The sequence below is a fragment of the Anabrus simplex genome, chromosome 2 (assembly GCF_040414725.1).
Source record: "Anabrus simplex isolate iqAnaSimp1 chromosome 2, ASM4041472v1, whole genome shotgun sequence".
In the NCBI taxonomy this organism is placed as follows: domain Eukaryota; kingdom Metazoa; phylum Arthropoda; class Insecta; order Orthoptera; family Tettigoniidae; genus Anabrus; species Anabrus simplex.
The window spans coordinates 626721234-626738276 of record NC_090266.1 but is presented as its reverse complement, the minus strand read 5'-3'; the positions used below and the strand labels follow the sequence as shown (position 1 = coordinate 626738276).

Sequence of the window (17043 nt, the reverse complement as noted above, 5' to 3'; positions counted from 1 at the left end):
AGGACAAGGAAATTACCGGATGCTGTAACAAAAACAGCAATGGAATGCATGGGGACAATTGAGTGCAAAGATGGAAGAAAAGGTAACATCTTGGTGAAATGATGAAGTGACAGCAGCTTGTAAACGTTAAAAGAGGGCGAATCAGAAATTACTCCAAACAAGGACTGATGCAGACAGGAAATTGTACGTAGATAAAGGAACCAGAGCAAAACAAATAACTGATGAACTGCATGAAGAAGTCGTGGGAGGTTTTTGGTGATAACCTGGAAAACTTTTGTCAACATGGAAACCTTTCTGGACAGTAAGAAAGAACCTGAGAAAGGTCGGAAAAATAGGCCTTCGGTTCAGAGACTCCCAGGTTCGATTCCTGGGCAGGTAGCGGATTTTAATCGTGTCAGATTAATTCTTGTCTCGGGGACTGGGTGTCTGTGTCTGTCTGTCCCAACAGTTTCCTCTTCATATTCAGTCAATACAACACTCTACCAACCACCAGAGAAATACACAATAGTGATTACATCTCTCTATATAGGGCCGGTTGTCAGGAAGGGCATCTGGCCGTAAATCAGGGCCAAATCCACATGTGCGACACAATTCACACCTGAAAAACCTACAAATGTCTGCAAGAAGAAGGAAGGAAAAAAGGAAACAAATAGTGTTTTGGGTAAATCATGTGAACTCACAATAGATCCCAGGGAATCACTGGACAGGTGGAAGGAATATTTTCAAAGTCTTCTCAACATATAGGGAAATGTTTTCAGTGATGACTCAACAAACCGAGCTAATAGGCAGGAAGTCAATGAAGTTGGTGAAATGAAGTTTGAGGATGTAGTTAGATTGGTGAAAACTCCATTGTCATAGACCAGAAGACCTGAAATGGTGAAACACAGTTGAAAGGCAGGAATAAAATGGTTCATAGAGTAAGAAGATTAGCACGGAAAGTTAGTATGATACCTTCCGATTGGACAAAAACTGTAACTGCACCACTCTACAAACAAGGGAACAGGAAGGATTGCAACAACTATAGAGGTACAGTATTTCATTGATCAGTATACCAGGCAAGGTGTTCACTGGCATTTTGGAAGGAAGGGTACGATCAATAGTTGAGAGTAAGTTGGATGAAAACCAGTGTGGTTTCAGACCACAGAGGGACTGCCAGGATCAGCATTTCAGTGTGCACTAGGTAATTGAAAAATACTACGACAGGAATAGACTGTTAAGTTTAAGATTAGTAGATCTATATAAAGCACATGACAGACTACAAAGGGAACATATGATATCCATACCGAGTCACCATGGGATTAAGCATAGATTATTAAAAGCAACCATAGGTAATTATGTCAACAATTTTGCTACAATGAGAACTGACGGCAGAACGAGTTCTTGGTTCAAGGTACTTAGAGGGGGTTAGACAAGGCTCTAATCTCTCACCTTTGTTATTCATAGTATACATGGACCATCTGCTGAAAGGTACAAAGTGGCAGGGTGGGATTCAGTTAAGTGGAAATGTGGTAAGCAGTTTGGCCTATGCAGACAACCTGGTCTTAATTGCAGATTGTGCCAAAAGCCTGCAGTCTAATACCTTGAAACGTGAAAATAGGTGCAATGAGTATGATATCAAAAGTAGCCTTTCCAAGACTAAAGTGATGTCAATAGGTAAGAAACCTAAGGGAACTGAATGTCAGGCTGGGAATACATAACTGGAACAGGTAAATCATTTCAAGTATTTACTATGTGTAATCTCCCAAAGTGATAGTACAGTAACTGAGATTGAATCAAGATGCAGCAAAGCTAATGCAGTGAGCTCACAGTTGTGATCAACAGTATTCTGTAAGATAGTACTCAGCTCCCTGAAAAAAGTTTCTTTACACCGGTCATTTTCAGACCAACTTTGCTCTCCAGGAGTGAAAGCTGGGTGGACTCAGGATATGTTATTCATAAGTTAGAAGTAATAGACATGAAAGTAGCGAGAATGATCACTGGTACAAAAAATGGTGGGAACAATGGCGGTAGTGTACTTGGAAAAGGAGATAAAGGCTCAGACAGAATGAACTTGAATGATGAAGCTGTACGCACAAACTGACTTCGGTGGTGGGGTCATGTGAGACAAATGTAGGAGGACAGGTTACCTAGGAGAATAAAGGACTCAGTCATGGAGAGTAGAAGTAGAGGGAAACCAAGACTATGATGGTTAGACTCAGTTTCTAATGATTTAAAGATAAGAGGTATACACATAAATGAGGCCACAGAACTAGTTTCAAATAGAAGATTGTGGCAGAGTACAGTAAAATCACAGAAGCTTGCAGACTGAGCACTAAAAGGCATAAGAGTCGATAATGAAGATGTATGTACATATGTATGTAATGTATGTATGTATGTATGTATGTATGTATGTATGTATGTATGTATGTATATTGTTTGCTGATATATATGAATTATTCACATTATGAATTAAAGGTCTTCTTCTTTTCTTCATTGGGCCTCTAAATATTGGTTCCACCAGGCATGTTGGCCGTGCAGTCAGCGGCGCGCAGCTGTGAGCTCGCATCCGGGAGATAGTGGGTTCGAACCCCACTGTCGGCAGCCCTAAAAATGGTTTTCCGCAGTTTCCCATTTTCACACCAGGTAAATGCTGGGGCTGTACCTTAATTAAGGCCACGGCCGCTTCCTTCCCATTCCTAGGCCTTTCTTGTCCCATCGTCGCCATAGTGTCGGTGCGATGTAAAGCAAAACAGAAAAAAAAAAAATTACTTCCTAATTAGCGTTGACCTCTAAGATCTTTTGCTACCATGTTTTTCCTTCATTCCCACCAAGATATACCTGCTCCCTTCAGAAAGCTGCAGGTTGTTCTTACTGGGTCGTCTTGGATTTTTTCTCTCTCTTCACATGGTAGTCCTAGAGTAGAGAGTCTGATTCTACCTAAAGCCTCACATTCAAAAAGTATGTATTCAGCTGATTCCTCTGCTTCACTGCATTTCCTACATATGTTCTCTTATTACTCCAATTCTTTTTGCTAATTGCTTTATGTCGCTCTGACACAGATAGGTCTTTTGGCGATGATGGGACAGGAAAGGCCTATGAATGGGATGGAAGCGGCCGTGGCCTTAATTAAGGTACAGTCCCAGCATTTGCCTGGTGTGAAAATGGGAAACCACGGAAACCCATCTCCAGGGCTGCCGACAGTGGGGTTCGAACCCACTATCTCCCGGATGCAAGCTCACAGCTGCACGCCCCTAACTGCACGGCTACTCCAATTCTATGTAGGTTTTTTTCAGATGGCAGTGTCGTACTACCCATCTTATATTTTCTCTGCTGAGTTTCAACAGTTCTTTAATATGCTTCTTGTTTGGTCCTTTTATCAGTTCCTTTGCAAGCCTGCATCCTGGAGTATTTTTCCAGTTTTCCATTTGTTTCTTTTGTACTTATTTTCCTATGTAGTGTCGGGCTTATCCATAGGAAATCCTGCATACAGGTTCTGGGCTTACAAAATGTGTTTCTGCCCCTTTCCTGGCCCGTTTATCTGCCTTTTTATTTCCTTCTATACCTGCATGCCCTGGTACCCGTATTATTTTCACACTGTTGTACTTTGAGAGCTTCAGGAGAAGTGAGTGGCAATACCAGACAATACTGGATATTATCCGGACTGCCTCTAGTGCCTTAATTGCCGCTTGGCTGTTCATAACAATGAAAATGCTCTTATTCCTATAGTTCATTTTCAGATTTTCTTCAAGACATGTTGTGATAGCTATCATTTCAGCTTGAAAGACTGTAGTGTGTCTGCCCAGGCTCATCTGAACTGATCTCTCAGGTCTTCCCCCATTGATTCCTCTCCTCCTGTGCCATCCCCAGTCTTAGAGCCATCAGTCCACCATACTATATCTTCTTTTTCAGTATTCCATTTGTTGATATCTCAGTCTTCTTTTTTTATTATCTGGGTCTCAAAAGGTTTTTCAAAGTTGTACTTTGGTATCATATGATCAGAAGGCATATGTAGAACTTCCTCTGTTATTACTCTGTTAATTTTACAGTGTCTTAGATTGGGTCTTTGTGCATTCCAACACTCTGATTGTGCCAATCTATATGAACTCATTCTAGCCTGTCCTTTCATGAAATTGCATAGTGATGGGAGGTCTAGTAAAATATTCAAGACTTCTGTCAACGTAGTTCTCATAGCCCCAGTTATGGCTATGTATGCCATTCTCTGTAGACTATCCAATCTACTGTCAACTTTTCCTTGACTTACTTTCTGCCACCAGATTATTGCAGCTTAGGCCATCAATGGTCTAATGATCATTGTGTATATCCACATTACCATTGATGGTCTTAGGCCCCATGTCTTCCCAACGGCTCTTTTACATGCATACAGCAAGTTCTTGGCCCGGGTTATGTTCCTTACTATATGCGGATTCCAGGTTAGATTTTTATCTAACACTACACCTAGGTGCAGAGCCTGTTCTTCCATATATATATATATATATATATATATATATATCTTGCCCAAAGAGCTTTAGCGATCTCTTTCCCTCTAATTTTCTCCTTCTTGTAAAAGTAACCATCCCGACACCAGTTCTCCACAAGGTTGAGTAATCTTTGCACGAGGTCCTGGATAAGACTCATCACCTTACCTCATACCACAATCACCAAGTCATCTGCGTATCCTTGTGTATAGAAACTCTGTTCGTTGAGCATAGCTATGTTTTTGTTCACCATGAGGTTCCACAGCAGAGGCGAAATAACTCCTCCCTGAGCACAGCCTCGGGTGGCCCTAACCATCAGCGTTTCTTCAAACAGGGTTGCTTTTATCTTCCTTCTAACATGGATTTAATCCATTTGATGATGGTTTTACTCACCTTGCTCTTTTCCAATGCTTTGATCATTGAGTCATAGGTTGTATTGCTGAAGGCTGCCTCGATATCTAGAAATGCTGCCAGTGCAATTTCTTTATATTCTAGGCTTTCCGATAGTTTACAAACCAACTGGTAGAGTGCTACTTTGGTGGATCTGCCAGGTCTATATGCAAACTGATTTTCATGTAACGTTGAGTTCAGTTGCACCGTTCTTCTGATATACTGTATTTATCCAGAATTTTCTCCATTGCTTTCAGCATGAAGGAGGCTGAACATAATGGTCTGTATGCTTTGGCTTGGGCATGGTTTGCCCTTCCAGGCTTAGGTATGAATACTGCTTTAACTTCAGACCATGATTTCGGCACGTACCCTAAAGCTAGACTAGTTCTGAAGAGGTCTGTCAGAGCATTGACAAGTATCTCCCATCCTTCCTGTAGGAGTATCGGAAGTATCTCATCTGGCCCCAGAGCCTTTATAGGGTGAAACGTGTTGATTGCCCATTTTATGGTTGTGTTTTATTATTCTGTTGGCACAGTTCCAGTCTGCTTTTCGAGCTCCGGTCTCTGTTCCAACCGTTTCTTCTTCTGTCAACTCCTCAGCTTCCAGTGTGTCTTTCCCTGCATGAGTAAACAACCCATCTGGTTTCTCCAGGGTCCCCACCTGATTTATATGGGTTGCTTTAAAAACCTTCTGGAAACTTGCTGTTTCAGTGTGCGATTCCACTTTCTCACAGAACAGTCTCCAAGATTTTCTTTTTGCTTTCCGTTTCCATTTCTAGATGATATTCTATATAACATCCCAAACTCTTTTTTCATTTTTGCTAGTTTGTTGTTCCTCTCCACCTTACTTTTGTGGTGTTTTTCATTTCTTTGAGAGGACAGATGTCATGGAATGAGTCTATAATGGCCTCTTCTAATAGTTCCACTGCCTCATCCAACTCTTTCTGTCCTCTCATGTTAGTTGAGGTGCCTAGTATCAAACATGGACAAAAGCCATTTTGTTAATTTTTCAGTGGAGCCACATTTCTGTTTCTCTATGTTAACCTACCAAAACGAGTGTGAAAATTTTTGTGTGCCATATTGCCAGCCCTACAAACAAGAAAACCATGGTCAACACTTAAGAATTTCATTCTAAGGCAATGTAAAACACGTTTAAATACGACGATGTCCATTTTTGAAACTAATATTGGCTTTTGTCCATTTTTGATACAAACATGCATGTAACCGTCCACTTTTGAAACAAACTATCTCAATATTTGGAATGAAAGTTGCAGGATGACACGAAAGTAAACTTCTGTTTTAAAAGATATATACAGGGTGAAGCGTAATTCGTGCACTCGGGCGTCGCAGCGCAACTCCTCGCATGCCAGCAATAAAAAAATGTCTCTTACAAAATTTCATCTTGCGAGTATATCCGGCAGAAAAACGACGTTGAAGATTAGCAATCTGGCAACACTGTAACCATATGTAGGGTAACTACCTCTGTCAGCAGTAGTTAGTCGTATTGTACAGTTGGTGCAATGGATAGAGTTTTGGGTTAGCATGCGAAGGTCGAGTGGTCGATCCTGGGTTGAGGCGTATGTTTTTTATTTCGTAAATGTAGTCCAGGTGGCATCTTAATCGTCAACAGCGATTGCAGCGGGTCCTCTAGAAACCATTTGCACTTACATACTACGATCCTAGAAATGGACGAACAATCGTTTTCATTGGTCAGCTTTGAAAGGCGCCCTTTCCACGTCGTGGCCGTGAATTTATTCACACCACTTCATCTACTAGATGTGAAACCTGTTTTCATTGTACCCTCCTCCAATGGTCCCATAGATTAGTCATCATCATCATCATCATCATCATCCGTTTACCCTCCAGGGTCGGCTTTTCCCTCGGACACAGCGAGGGATCCCACCTCTACCGCCTCAAGGGCAGTGTCCTGGAGCTTCAGACTCTTGGTTGGGGATACAACTGGGGAGAATGACCAGTACCTCGCCCAGGTGGCCTCACCTGCTATGCTGAACAGGGGTCTTGTGGAGGGATGGGAAGATTGGAAGAGATAGGCAAGGAAGAGGGAAGGAAGCGGCCGTGGCCTTATGTTAGGTACCATCCCGGTATTTGCCTGGAAGAGAAGTGGGAAACCACGGAAAACCACTTCCAGGATGGCTGAGGTGGGAATCAAACCCACCTCTACTCAGTTGACCTCCCGAGGCTGAGTGGACCCCGTTCCAGCCCTCATACCACTTTTCAATCGAACCCTGGCCTCCGGGGGTGGCAGCTAATCACGCTAACCACTACACCACAGAGGCGGACCCCATAGATTAGTACCAGCTATTATTCTTGCCTCGATTAGGTCCATTACATTTCGTTAGGGCCTTACGTTACCAGTAGGCCTAGCAACGTGCTCTGCGAATTATGTCCAAACTCGGTTACAATTTGTATGTGTTATCACCATGGTCCCAATAATTCTGCCTTTCAACATTGCGTGTTGCGTCTGGTAACCACATGCTGTTTAGTACGTATCTCAATGTATTATTATTATTATTATTATGTTGTAAATGTAGGATACATGTGACCTCAGAAACGATGTCTTACTGTATTACAGTAGGTAATTTCAGATGGAAATTATCAAATAAAAAATGCGCCTCAACCCAGGATCGAACCATCGACCTCCTGCATGCCAACCAAAAACTCTACCCACTGCACCAACTGTACAACACGACGACGACGTGCTGACAGTGGTAGTTACCCTACATATGGTTACAGTGTTGCCAGATTGCTACTCTTTAACGTCCGTTTTCTACCGGATATATTCGCAAGACGAAATTTTGTAAGAGACATTTTTTAATTGCTGGCATGTGAGGAGTCGCGCTGCGACGCCCGAGTGCGCGAATTACGCTTCACCCTGTATAATGAAAATATGAAAGAAATAAGGTTATTCTTATACTTTAACAATTTTAACATTCATTTCAGTTCTTGATTCACTGTACTTCTTCAAAACAATCACACTCGTAATCATTAACAGCTTATTCATTGTCACTACAACTGTTCTTATTGACTTCGACATGCCACTTAAGAGAGGCTATTAATTTCCTCTATTTCTGAAGCGCTTACCTCGTAATTTAGCCTATCAACATCTTGTATTTTCTGTGGGTTTTCATTCACACCAATATCAATGCATAAAGGATTCAAAACATTAGACTGTCCTGTACTGCATTTGTGATCTTGCACTCAATACATGTGTCCAAATACTGTAGTAGCCTACCTCACTTTTAACTACAGAATTACCTCTTTTTGTGCAACTGAGTACAGTTTCTTTACACTGTGAAATACTGAAATGAAGTTGATAAGCAAATTTAAGATAAATCTGTGCTTGTTCTTTCCAATTCAGTGGTTCCCAGGTTTGTCCAGTCACTTTCACTGTGCTGAACCTTTTGAACACCTCATTATATTCATGTGGACTTATTATGGTCATATTCTTCTTCAGGTCCTTCTCAATGAGTCCAAAAATCCTATCTGAGTGCAAATATGAGTGTCCTATAATTGAAAATAGCTGTTCTAATTTCTTTGCCTCATTCTCAAGCCATGTATAAACAGACACATTGTCAGAGCACAGTTTGCTTTGAGAGGTGCCTGTTGCAACAGACAGATTTTAAAAGTAGAGTTGTCTGGGATAATAAGCTGACTGATCACTTAATTAGGACAAAACAAGGCTCTTTTGGTAATCACAGAACATTAAAAAACAGTCCTCTTTTTCCTTCAGATGCCGATAAAAATTATCTGCTTGTTTTTTGTGGATAGTTCTCTTCAAAATTAAGGTTGATCTTTCCTGTTCATTCTTTTCAAACTTAATACACTGCTCTAGTTCCAAGCATGTAGTGCAGTCATCTGTGCCTGGAGAAGAAAACCCTGAACTGAACCTGGTATTAAAAATGTGCTGAACGTAGGCTTCCTTTACTTGCAATTCCACTTCTCTATCTTCATTATACATACGCAAGTTCAGGACACTCCGAAACATTGTCTTCCATATTAAAAAAAAATATTTTCCCAAATATTTATAAGTAAAACGCTGAAAAAAAGCATGAACAGTAAACTTCCGAGCATGCACCGACAAGAGAATGTAAACAAACGGTTGCCATGACAGTTTGATGTCACTTGTAGCAATCTGATTGGCTGAAACGGGCATATCCATTTTTGATAGAAACTACATTTGGAGGTGTCCGATTATGAAAGAAACTGCATATTTCTATGTTAAAAATAAAGTACAAATGCTTGTTTATGAAAGATACGAGCCACTAATTCAGAGAGAGCATTAAAAATACCACAATGATCAATCATTAACTCAATCTTGATGTAGGTGGCACATGTCCGTGTTTGATACTAGGCACCTCAGATGGAATTTTTTGTACAGCCTTCCCTAGAACCTCTCTGTATCCATCCCAGTCAGTTCTTTTTGGGTCTCCATATATCTCAATCCCACATAGTCTTGCATCTATTGCAAATTGGATGTGCTGGTGGTCTGCCAATGATGGTTCCTCCAGCACCTTCCAGTCTTCAATATATAAAGTTTGCAATATGCGTAATGCTTAGTGTAATGTCTATTACCTCCCTACAATTTTTATTTATAAATGTAGACTTGTTTCCTAGGTTTAGTATCGTCAACTCAGTTCCAACAATAAACTCTAGTAAAGACTCGCCTCTTTCATTGCAGTTCGTGCTGCCCCATGCCGTGTGGTGTGAATTTGCATCTGCTCCAAGGACTAAGTGTTTGCCTTTCCTCTTTGTGTTGCAAATTAGGTTCTCAACTACTTCTGATGGGGGCAGATTAGTTGAGTCATATGGGAGGTATGCAGAACCTACGGTTATTTCTCTGGGACCTTCCCAATTTCCAAGTTTTATCTTGGCTGCCACTAAGTCCTTTGAACAATGTTTCTGCAACAGACGGCATTTTAGTCTTCTGCTCACAAGTAAACAAGTTCTAGGCATATTCGATGTAGTGTCGTACATTAGCTTACCTCCAGATTCTGCCAGTCCTGCTACTCTGCCCTTAACTACCCATGGCTCTTGTATAAGAGCCTCATCGATAGCTTCGGACTTTAACTTCCTGACGAAATTGGCCACAGCTGATTTTTTTATGTTGTAGGTTGGCCTGTAGAACTTTCAGTACCATCCTTGCCAACACTAGGTTCTGTTTTTCCCTTAATTACTTGAGATTTGACCTGCCCAAGTCCAAGCTTGGCCTTAAGGCCTCTCTTCTTGAGCTCTTGGAAATCTCTTTCATTAAGGGCCAAAACAATTGTCCTTCATGTATCATCAGTAGCTGTTGCATTCAGCACTCTCCACTCTTTCATTGGAAGTTTGGTATCAAGCTGATGTATCCTGACAAGCACATCATCAACCTTCAGCTTGTCAAATGGAGGAGGAAACTTGGTGATGACCTTTGTAGTATTCAGCACCTTCTTAGCTTCTGTCACCTCCAAATTCTCCCCTTTCCAAGGGTTGTAACTGGCCACTGTCTGTTCCAGCCAGCTTTTAGTTTCTGGATTGCACAGATCAGTACCATTGTTCCACTTTCCAGCCTTGGAGACTCGAGGAAGCCTGGAAGGCATCCGTCCAACAGCTGTTTCATTTGCGCTACCAGAGCAGATGAAAGTTCCTTCACATCTTCCTCCTTCAGTTTCCAGTCTTGACTGAAGTTAGTCTTTCTGAAAAGGAAATGACCGTCTCTTCTTTCTGTTTCTTGGCAGGCGGTTTTGTAGCCGAACTTGATGGCGTACTATCCCCTGACCTTGGCCTTTTGGGTGTTGTCAGAGGGATAGCCTCACACCGATCCCTGTTCCTTGGCTTCTTCTCCGTCCAAGTTCCAGCCGCTATTTTGTCTTCCTTCCTTGCTCTCTTCCTTTCCTTGTAATATGCACTGTTGCAAGGTGGTCTGTCAATCTGTTGATTTTCGATGCAGAAATCTTCAGTTCCGTCTCTACTGACGTTCCTGGTTTGCTTGTGGTAGCATTCTGCTTTACTGGAGCTTCTGTTGCCATTTCTTGTTTTGAGTCGGCGACAGCCTGTCCAAATGGGAATTCTGTCTCCATTTTTTCATCTTGGGCTTGCTCCCGGATCTGCTCTACTGGAGCTTCCATGGCTTCCCTTGATGGCAAAGTTTTTGAAATTGGTTCTTTATAAGCATCCATATTTCAATCAATCAAAGGGTTTTGCCCCTTCTAGGGTCCTGAGCGTCGTTCTCACCATCTGTGGTAAGGCATACAGCCAGACATTGTCCTCCCGCAACTCAGGCTTTCCATAGCAGAGACCACGCCCCTCAGTTGTCCATCCAACAGTCCGACCCCGGCCCGAATCTAGCCAGGTTTGTTCCCCCTTCAGTAGGCCTCCTCACGTGGTCTCCACTTAGCATTATCATGACTGAGTTCAACAGCCATGACTTTCCGCCTAGGTTGAGATCGCCCCTTTCCCAACCTGCGGCTCGTCCAGGCTACGTAGAGCAAAGTGATGTGCTGGTTCCAGCACCCTGCAATGAGCCTTCACCTCAATCACCAGCTCCACTCCACCTGAACCACCGTATCACCCATGTGGAGGAACCATGGATGCCTCTCTAGCAAGTGTGGGCGAGGCCTCCACTTCCAAGCCTTGACTTGGGCTAGTAACAATCACAATGCCTCAAGACGTTTTCTGGCAATACCTGTTTTTGGTCCACAAGAGGGTATTTTATTTCCCTCAGACCCTCCAGACAAGTCCGGAGGGCCCCCCTATCTGCAACCTGGGATGTGCCCGATAGGGGAGCAGATAAGAAAACCCCCATGGGTGAATTAAAGGTAATGTGGACATTGTACATCTTTTTAACAAAATTGATATTTTCTTTCGTATTTTTGTTCGTTTTAAGTCATCGTTTGCCATTTATTAGGTTATCAAATTTTAGGTCCTGGTAATGACAAACTCGTCAGCTGTGTTACTTGGCTCATATAAATGGGTCTGTCCACATCTCTCAACAGACAGTTTTTCAGTTGGTCTTAAAAGGCTGAAATTACCCCATTTCAAATGGGAATCGAACTGGAGCCTCTGTGTATGAGGACGAGAGACAAGCTCAGCATACATGGCTGGCTGATTAATAAATTAGGTAACTTCCAATACACATGAAACCCTGGTCGGTACATGACCAGCTGGCCTGTAGTGATGCTTCACTGGTCTAACATGCCAAGGGTACATAATCCCGTATATAGCCTCACTGGGGACCAAAGTGGGTGAACCACAGAGTGAAATATCCTTCTGACATGAGCCATTACATACTTAAATCAGCAGTTTAAGCTGGTTTAAGTTAGATCTGTTTGTTGAGCATCAACTCCCATTTAATGTAACACATGTTCTTTACAACAAAGAAGATAAAAACTTGCCCATGGAGCAATGTGGAGAGAACATAAATTGGTTGATATATTCCTATGTAGTATTTCTCAGCATTGCGGATGATCCACTAATTACTATTATAGGTACTTGCTGGAAGATTTTCTTGTTACTGGTAATCATAAATATTCAACAAGAGCCAGGTTCAGTGCTTTCTGAGCCCAAGTTGGCAGGTTTGATCCTGGCTCAGTCCTCTGGTATTTGAAGGTGCTCAAATATGTTAGCCCCATGTCGGTAGATTTACTAGCATGTAAAAGAACTCCTGTGGGATAAAATTCTGCCACCTCTGCATCTCCAAAAACTGTAATAGTAGTTAGTGGTATCTAAACAAATATTATTATTATTCAACAAGAAATTGGCACAGCCATATTCTGTACTGAACCCGAAACAAGAAACAACAGAGAAGAAGTAATAATGTTATATGTTTTACATCCCACTAACTACTTTCACAGTTTTCAGAGATGCCGAAAGCCAGAGTTTTGTTCCGCAGTTCTTTTATGTGCCAGTAAATCTACAGATATGTGGCTGATGTATCTTGAGCACCTTCAAGGACCACCAGACTTCTCCAGGATCGAACCTGCCAACTAGGCTACAGAGAAGAAATATGGGAGATCTAAGAAAATTTGAGCCAAGATAGGCCTATGTAAAAAAAAATTTAAAAAAAGAAAGTGGACGAATTCAAGCAGCCTGTGTAATGGTCAAGAAAGCCAACTGAAAGAGTCTTTCAACAAAATGCCGAGCAGGAATGTGAAGGAGATAGCAGCATAATTATCAGGAACATGTCCCTATGCTCAAAACGAAGAGAATATAACTTTAATGCTTTTCAGTCTGTCGAACACTAATTATAACACAACACTGTAACATACCTGTAGGAAAACTTTATCAAACAAAGACTGGCACGTTTTGTTCATAAGAACATTATCGTATTCCAACAAAACACACCAATTTTTTCAATTATAAATTGTTTAGAGAAACATTTATCTTTAAATTATGCTGATACTCTTTAATATTCAATTTATAACTTATCTTAAAGATGTGCTAAGTAGTGCGTCCTCTCATCTTGCCAGTCCTTGTTAGATAATTTGTATCAATTTATAATTCTAAAAAAAAAAAAATTGTGATTTGATAGAGTCCGACTATGTTCTTCCAAGAAATAATTAGGCTAGTAATTATACCATCATTTGTTTAACAGTGGTTTCTTACAGGTAGCCTATGTTTTAGTGTTGCATGTGTTATGATTAGTGCTCAACAAACTGAAAAACAATGCTACATAAACTGGGCAGACACTGGATAGTTTGGTTTTATTTTTAACAAATTTAACAAAATTAGGATTTCAATTTTTATCACGTTACTGGCATTTATGGGTACTTCAATGCAGTAAATAAATGCCAGGAAGTTGATAGATATGTTAAAAATTTCCTTTTCTGGAGACCGAGAATAACTTAAGATATATTAAATGCATGGCATTATCCTCAGCAGAAATATATTATAAAAATGTAAAAATAGGCCTAAGACCTTAACTGATCATTGGTTAAAATTTATCTCCCTAATGTGTGTGTATGTATGTGTCAGTGGAGCATTTTTTATACACTGGGATAAATGGCAAAAATTGAGAACAAATTACATTTTCCGGCGCACGCATCTAGGCGCGATTGCACTGTCATTGGTTTCTCTCTCTTGCTTGCGCCTCGCGAAGAGCTTGACATGCGGTGGACAGAGCTGCCAACTGTTCATATAAAGAACTAGTCCTAGCGCAGCGGCGCTACTTTTGAATTTACGAATCTCGTGACAAAGCCACTGGTCTGGATTGGTTAGGCCATTAGTCTGGATCAAGCAAAGGGGGTCTAGGGGTGTAAGCCCTCAGGTCACAAGCCGCGAAGCGGCCCTAGGTCCCTAGTATCCCGCGTGACACCTCCATTGGTCTGGATTGGTTAGAGTAGGTTACTGACAAAGCCACTGGTCTGGATCAAGCAAAAAGGGGTATGGGGCTTAGGCTAGAAGCTGCAAAGCGGCCCTAGGCCCCTACTATCCCGCGTGACTCCTTCATTGGTCTGGATTGGTTAGGGTAGGTTAGTGACAAAGCCATTGGTCTGGATCCAGGAAAAGGGAGTCTGGGGGCAGGTTAGAAGCCGCAAAGCGGCCCTAGGCCTCAAGTATCCCGTGTGACACCTCCATTGGTCTGGGCAGTTGTGTATTTCTTGTGCGCAGATTGGCAACTGAATTCATTTTACTTCATTGGTGGGAGTGACGTCGTATCCCATTGTCTCTCACCCAATAGAAATGATGGTACATAGTTAGGCGATGGACTATGGCGCGTGATAAATTCTATTAGGTTATAAAAGCAAAATTACTTCTGGGGGAAGGCAGGTGGGTTCTTAACTGTCGCAGTGAACACATCTCTCCTCTACAAGGTATTCCACTTAAGATTTCCAACATATTACATCCTTATCATGCTATAAAAGAAATGTAAGTCTTACTGAATTTCTACCGAATACATTTGTAAAGCATGCTGGAATCCAATCATTCTCCACTTCCTTATAGGCACTCTAAATTGCTATTGGATATATGATGACAAATTACACATGCATTTCGACCGAGCAAGTGGCCATGCGGTTAGGGTCATGCAGCTGTGAGCTAGCATTCCGGAGATAGTGGGTTCGAAGCCCACTGACGAGAGCCCCGATGATTGTTTTCTGTTGTTTCCTATTTTGACACCTTACTTAACACCACGGCCGATTCGTTCTCACACCTAGCCCTTTCATACCCCATCATCGCCATAAGACCTATCTGAGTCGGTGCGACGTAAAGCAAATTTGAAAAAAGAAGAAAACATTAATTTCGACAATTTGTAGGTCACAAACTGCTAAGTTCGGACTATGACTATAAAACTTAAAACCAGAAATATTCCAGACATTTATGTCCACGAAAGAGAATAATACTGGAATATCTGGGCCTATTAGAACTGCAAAACAGATCGCCCTTCCGAAAATGACGAACATTTTAAATATTATACTCACCGAAAGTCGACAAAAAACTCATTAAAAGCCAAACTGGGCATACATCATAACAGAAAAGCACTCGACTTATATTTCAAAAAGTATCGTACTGCAAATGTGGGAAGGGAACAAAAATATGCAGGAGCGCTGTAACCAAATACTAGACCAGTGCCAAATTCTCACTCCGTAAATGAACAAAATTATGCTATTTTCGAAGTCAAATGAAACATTCTCCACATCACCGGAGATTTGTAATTCAGATTCATTTACCTTCCTCGCAATTCCTCCATACTGCTGAAATAAATTAGAACATTTGATTATTCCTGAGGCTTTAGTGCACAAGCTATTCGCCATGACTGTTGCCAAAGACATCTAAAATGTACCATAGGTCGAAGTGAACTAAATTATCTTAGATAAACAATAAAGAAAGATACATTATAGTTCAACTCCGGCTCGTGTGATAGCGCTGAATGTTAAAGAACCCAGAAAGTGCGTTACTCTGAGGTTTGTAAATATCGATGTAGGTATATGTATAGTTAGTTTTGAACAATTTACAAATTTATCTTCTTTCACAAAATAGTATAGGAAATTATCAAGTTTACATTTGAAAAAATGGAAGAGTGAATTGCTTCTCAGAATAGAATAGAATTTTATTGTCGTTAGGCAACTGGCAGTTGCAACGGACAGAGACATAGGTGCATAGTTACAAAATATGACAAGTATCTCATTAAGCACAGTAAATAAATACAACTATATACACAAGAGTTAAAATAAACATAACACTATTCGTCCAAAAGAGTGATAAATAATTACTAATTTACCAACGTGTTAGGATGGGGTAGGCCTTTATTACTCACCTTGAAACAGTTATTTTTCCTTCAAATCCGGATGGTGAGTAGAAGCTATTGGACGTCAACCAATTTTTAAGGGTTCTTTTGAAGTTACATAGGGGCATATCCTATACATGAGCAGGTATTTTGTTGAATAATTTAATGCCATTATACCTATAGTTTTCTTGAGTTTTCCTCAGCCTAACATGTGGTAAATCTAAATCGTTCCTATATCTTGTGCCATATGAGTGTACATTTCTGGGAATTGTTAGGTCGATGAGATTTTCTTTAGTATTGAGTATAATGAGGGAAGAGTCATAACTGCAAGGTCTTGGAACATACGAATAGGTCTATTATACATGACTCCCTTTTGACCGTACCTTTAATACATCTTATCGCCTTCTTTTGCCACTTGAACACATCTTGAGCCCCTGTTGAGTTACCCCATAACATGGTACCAAATGATAAGTGTGAGTGAAAGAAGGCATAGTCTGCATTCATCATCTATCTACTACTATAATAACTGATCCTTTGAGTCTGCAAAGCAAAAGTATCACTCTAGCCACTTTTGTAAATCTATCGCTAAAAAGTGCGCAGATAATAACTGATCCTTTGAGTCTGCAAAGCAAAAATATCACTCTAGCCAGTTTTGTACATAACTTTTGCGTGTGTGTGTGTTCCAGGTTAATTTATAATCCAAATACAATCCCAATATTTGACAGAATTTTGATCATTATTACCCAGACCTGAATGAATTAAATGGAAGTAGATCACTTCTGTCTTGTTATTATTTAGGATAAGTTTATTTGCCTGCAACCAAGAGGCAGATTTGTGTAGCTTTTCTATCCTTTCCTCCTCAACATATTTTAAGTCTCTATTGCTTGTTATGATAGTAATATCATCTGCATAGAGCACTGATCTATAGAGTAAAGTACTAACAATATAATTTATATACACAAGGAGGAGGAAGGTTCCT

General features: G+C 40.9%; 1 protein-coding gene across 3 annotated transcripts in view; it reads right to left on the bottom strand.

Moving 5' to 3' along the window:
- LOC136864280 (isocitrate dehydrogenase [NAD] subunit gamma, mitochondrial) overlaps positions 1-15661 on the bottom strand; it is a 319092-nt gene extending 303431 nt beyond the window's left edge. For 2 of the 3 annotated variants that reach the window (XM_067141053.2, XM_067141054.2), the window contains exon 1: positions 15508-15661. In XM_067141053.2, coding sequence (XP_066997154.1) covers positions 15508-15609 — 102 coding nt within the window. In that variant the 5' untranslated portion in view covers positions 15610-15661. The remainder of the gene's footprint in view (positions 1-15507) is intronic. The other variant, XM_067141055.2, reaches the window with a different exon arrangement.
- Positions 15662-17043: the final 1382 nt, after the last annotated feature.